At 27.0% G+C, this 3,468-nt stretch overlaps 1 protein-coding gene across 4 annotated transcripts in view; it reads left to right on the plus strand.

Moving 5' to 3' along the window:
- Nrt (Neurotactin) overlaps nucleotides 1–3,468 on the plus strand; it is a 192,838-nt gene that overhangs the window by 183,822 nt on the left and 5,548 nt on the right. For all 4 annotated transcript variants that reach the window (XM_067051576.1, XM_067051574.1, XM_024361598.2 and 1 more), the window contains 2 exons: nucleotides 109–298; nucleotides 2,264–2,511. In XM_067051576.1, the coding sequence (XP_066907677.1) occupies nucleotides 109–298; nucleotides 2,264–2,511 (438 nt within the window). The remainder of the gene's footprint in view (nucleotides 1–108; nucleotides 299–2,263; nucleotides 2,512–3,468) is intronic.

The following is a 3,468-nucleotide window of genomic DNA, read 5'->3' on the forward strand; positions in this document are numbered from 1 at the left end:
CAATAAAATTATACGTGCATTTTCAATGGAAAAGTTCAAAATGGGTCATTTTACCCGTTATGGTATGTTTAGTGTTAATATGATGTTATAATTTTATACCAATTTCAGGATGTGGAAGATCTCTTGGATGCAGTACCAGATAGCTGGAGACCAATAGCCCGAGGAAGCCTCCCTGGCAAGGAACAGAAGAGACACTCCTGGCTGGTCCAGGATGGAAATATCATAAGAGAATATCTTTACAACGTTTGGGAGAGGCAATCAGAAGACAAAGATTTCCAACCAATTCCTGTTGTTATTGGTAATATTTATAGTTTACTATTTGTTATTTAGTTAATTATGTTATATTATAAAATCAAATCATATTAATTAATAATTTAATATAGAGCTTCTCAAATTCAGCTGGTATTTTGAATAAGGGAGTGACTGGTGATCTGCCAGAAATAAGTTCTTACAATATTAGTTTCAGCTTCTCATAACCTAACGGGAAAAGCCATAGCGTTTTTGTACTTAGGTCAGTTTCTGTTCTTTGTCAAGTGACTTAGCTGAGTCCTGCTTAACAAAAATTTATATGTGCATACATAAAGCCCATTTTACAGTCTATATGTCCTTAGTGTAATAGGCACTTTTTTTTTTGTATAGTATACCTCCAATAAATTATTAAGTAATGATTCGATTGTTCTATATGAAAGAAAAAGAGAGGCTTTAAATTATAAACAAATACAAATTTGTATTTATTTATTTTTTACATCAATATTGTGACAGTAAAAAGATTCAAAAGTTCTATGTCAGTGTAATAAAATTCATTTTGAAAAAAAGAATTATTAAACATATTTCCATTTCACTCATCTTTTATTTTTTTCTAAATCTTGTATAGCTTTAAAAACTAATTAAGTAGCTTTATGTTTAATTTTATTTGGTTTTCAACAAATCAAAAACACATTTTTTTGGTATTATTTTTTGGTTTGATAAAAAAATTTCATTTTTATTTTTTCTAGTGATGTAACTTTGAATTTCCTTTGATGTAATAGAGTTTCTGATAAAAATTGATCAACGATGTAACTTAAAAATAACTTAGCTGATTGGGGACTGTCTGCCAATATATTGTGTAGCCTTATAATTGTTCTAAAGGAGCCTAGTACCAGAATAATAAACTAATTTTTCATTTTCAATTCATTTCATTTCTTTATATCTTTAATTTTTTTTTTTTTTTTTTGGCTTTCCATTTCACAATTTCATCTATTACCTCTTTATCAATTTAAAACAGAACCAAAGATTGAAAAAGGAAGTGAAGGTCATGTTTTTGGATTTTTCACTTATATCTCGAAAACGATTTGCTGTTTTCTAAAACTATTTAATTAGAAAATTGAAGGCCATAAAATTTAAAATAAAAAGTTGATCATTAAAGTTTGTGTTAATAATAAAGTTATATTTTTTTTTTACTTTTGGTAATTTTTTTTTTTCATTTCATTATAATTACTTATAAATCATTATGATTTTATTTTTAATAACTAAGTTACATTTCTTGTATTGTTTTTTGTTTCTTTGTCAATTTTCTTTATCCTTTTTTTCTTTATCTTTTTTTCTTCCTAACACTATATTTTTTTTATTCTCTTTATTCCTTTCGTGTTCGATCTCATATTTCTCTTCTTCAGGAACCTAAGACAAATATTCAATGTATTTTACAAATTTACGGACTTATCAAAAATTAAAAATTTTAGTAAGCACACATAAATAAAAAAAAAAATTATATGAGAATGAAGTTGTGAATGAATAAAATGAAAATTTAGAAATAACTTAAAACAAAATAGTAGTCATAGTAATTAAGTTAACTACAAATAAATGAACTAAATCTAATGAATAAGTTAAAAAGAAACAAAATTAGTTGTAGAAGAGACTTTATTCTTCAAATTTATGTCATTAAATTGAGCCTTTCTGGTACAGTATTGAAGAATGTAATTTGTAAAAAATTTATTATTTTAAATTTTTTACAAGTACTGTTTTAAGCTAAAACTAACCGTTTTCGGAATAAAAATGAAAAATAAAAAAATATGACCATTTCTCCTTCCTTCTATCTTTGGCTCTGTACCAATATGTTCTCCTTTTAATTAATACAAAGAAAAGCTGACTTAAATCCTGGATATCCCGCTATTTTCGTCTACTTTTAAGCATGCATTGTCTGAGCTATTTGATTGAATATAATATAATGAGTCTACTACACACTGTTACTTTATCGTATTTCTGAAGTCAAATTTTCTATTTTCAGGTACCACTGTTCATTCTGAAGTGAGCAGAGAGTGGAAAGAGGCACATGCTGGTTATACTGAAGATGATGTGAGAAAAGTAATTGAGAATTCTCTTATTGGAAAGATGAACTACACGGATAAGGTTTTAGCACTGTATAACAGCACTGTAGCAGGCTTGGCAGAGATAGTTTCAGACATAGCTACCGTATGTCCTTTGTATTTCTTGCACCAGAAGATACCCGGTGCTAAATTCTACCTCTTAAAGCAGGTGAATAAATGTTTTAATTTGTTCATATTATATTTTTTAATTATTAGAATTTAGTATAAAATTTCTTATTAATCTACTTATCAATTATTAAAACTGAATGCGACTTTAATTATTATTAAAGCTGGACAGTAATATTATTTCAGTAATTTATAAATACTACCTTGTTTTTGTTTGATTAAAAATTAGTTTTGTGAGAAACCCGTCATACTGTTTCCTCTTCTTCTTGTACACCACAAATCATTTTTCTGTGAGAGATAACCATTATTTAAAGAATAGTGGTTTTTAACAGGAGCTAAATAAAATAAAAATAAGAGACTTTTAGTTCTATTACAATTGTATTATAAACCTTATTATATGTATATAGATATAGATGGTTGATAGTATGTGAATTAGAAGGGGATTGTATAGGTTGCAGTCAAGAAAATCAATTAAGAAATTGATGGCCAACATTTCAATACACACACTGTAGTTCTTTATCAGGTTTTGAAAAAAGATAAAAAGTAGGCAAAGCTAATCTATGTGTATAAAAGTGACTGCGGTACAAAATGACATCCGTATAAACAAACTGACAAAACATAGATCAAAATAGTTGGAAAGTTAAAGATAAATACCAAAAAGATATATTAACTGATTTAGCAATGTGTAATTAACTGATAAAAAAGATTATATATTACCAAACGAAGAAGGTACATTAACTGATATAGTAATTAATAATGGAATGATAAATTAATTACAATGAGGCTGTAATAAATATTACCTTATAGAAAGATAAGTAATGAAAGAGATAAAAAATAATGTAAAAAAATATATATATAAAATACTGTTAAGATGATAGTGTAGGGACCATGCTGCTATCTGTTGTTTGCTGCTTGAGCTACTCCTTGACCATTAGAGCTGATATGATGCAATCTACCAGCTAAGACGTAAACTGTCACACAAATATTGTATTTTGATATA

Source organism: Halyomorpha halys, unplaced genomic scaffold, assembly GCF_000696795.3.
Source record: "Halyomorpha halys isolate HHAL.00 unplaced genomic scaffold, Hhal_1.1 Scaffold42.1, whole genome shotgun sequence".
Classification (NCBI taxonomy): Eukaryota; Metazoa; Arthropoda; class Insecta; order Hemiptera; family Pentatomidae; genus Halyomorpha; species Halyomorpha halys.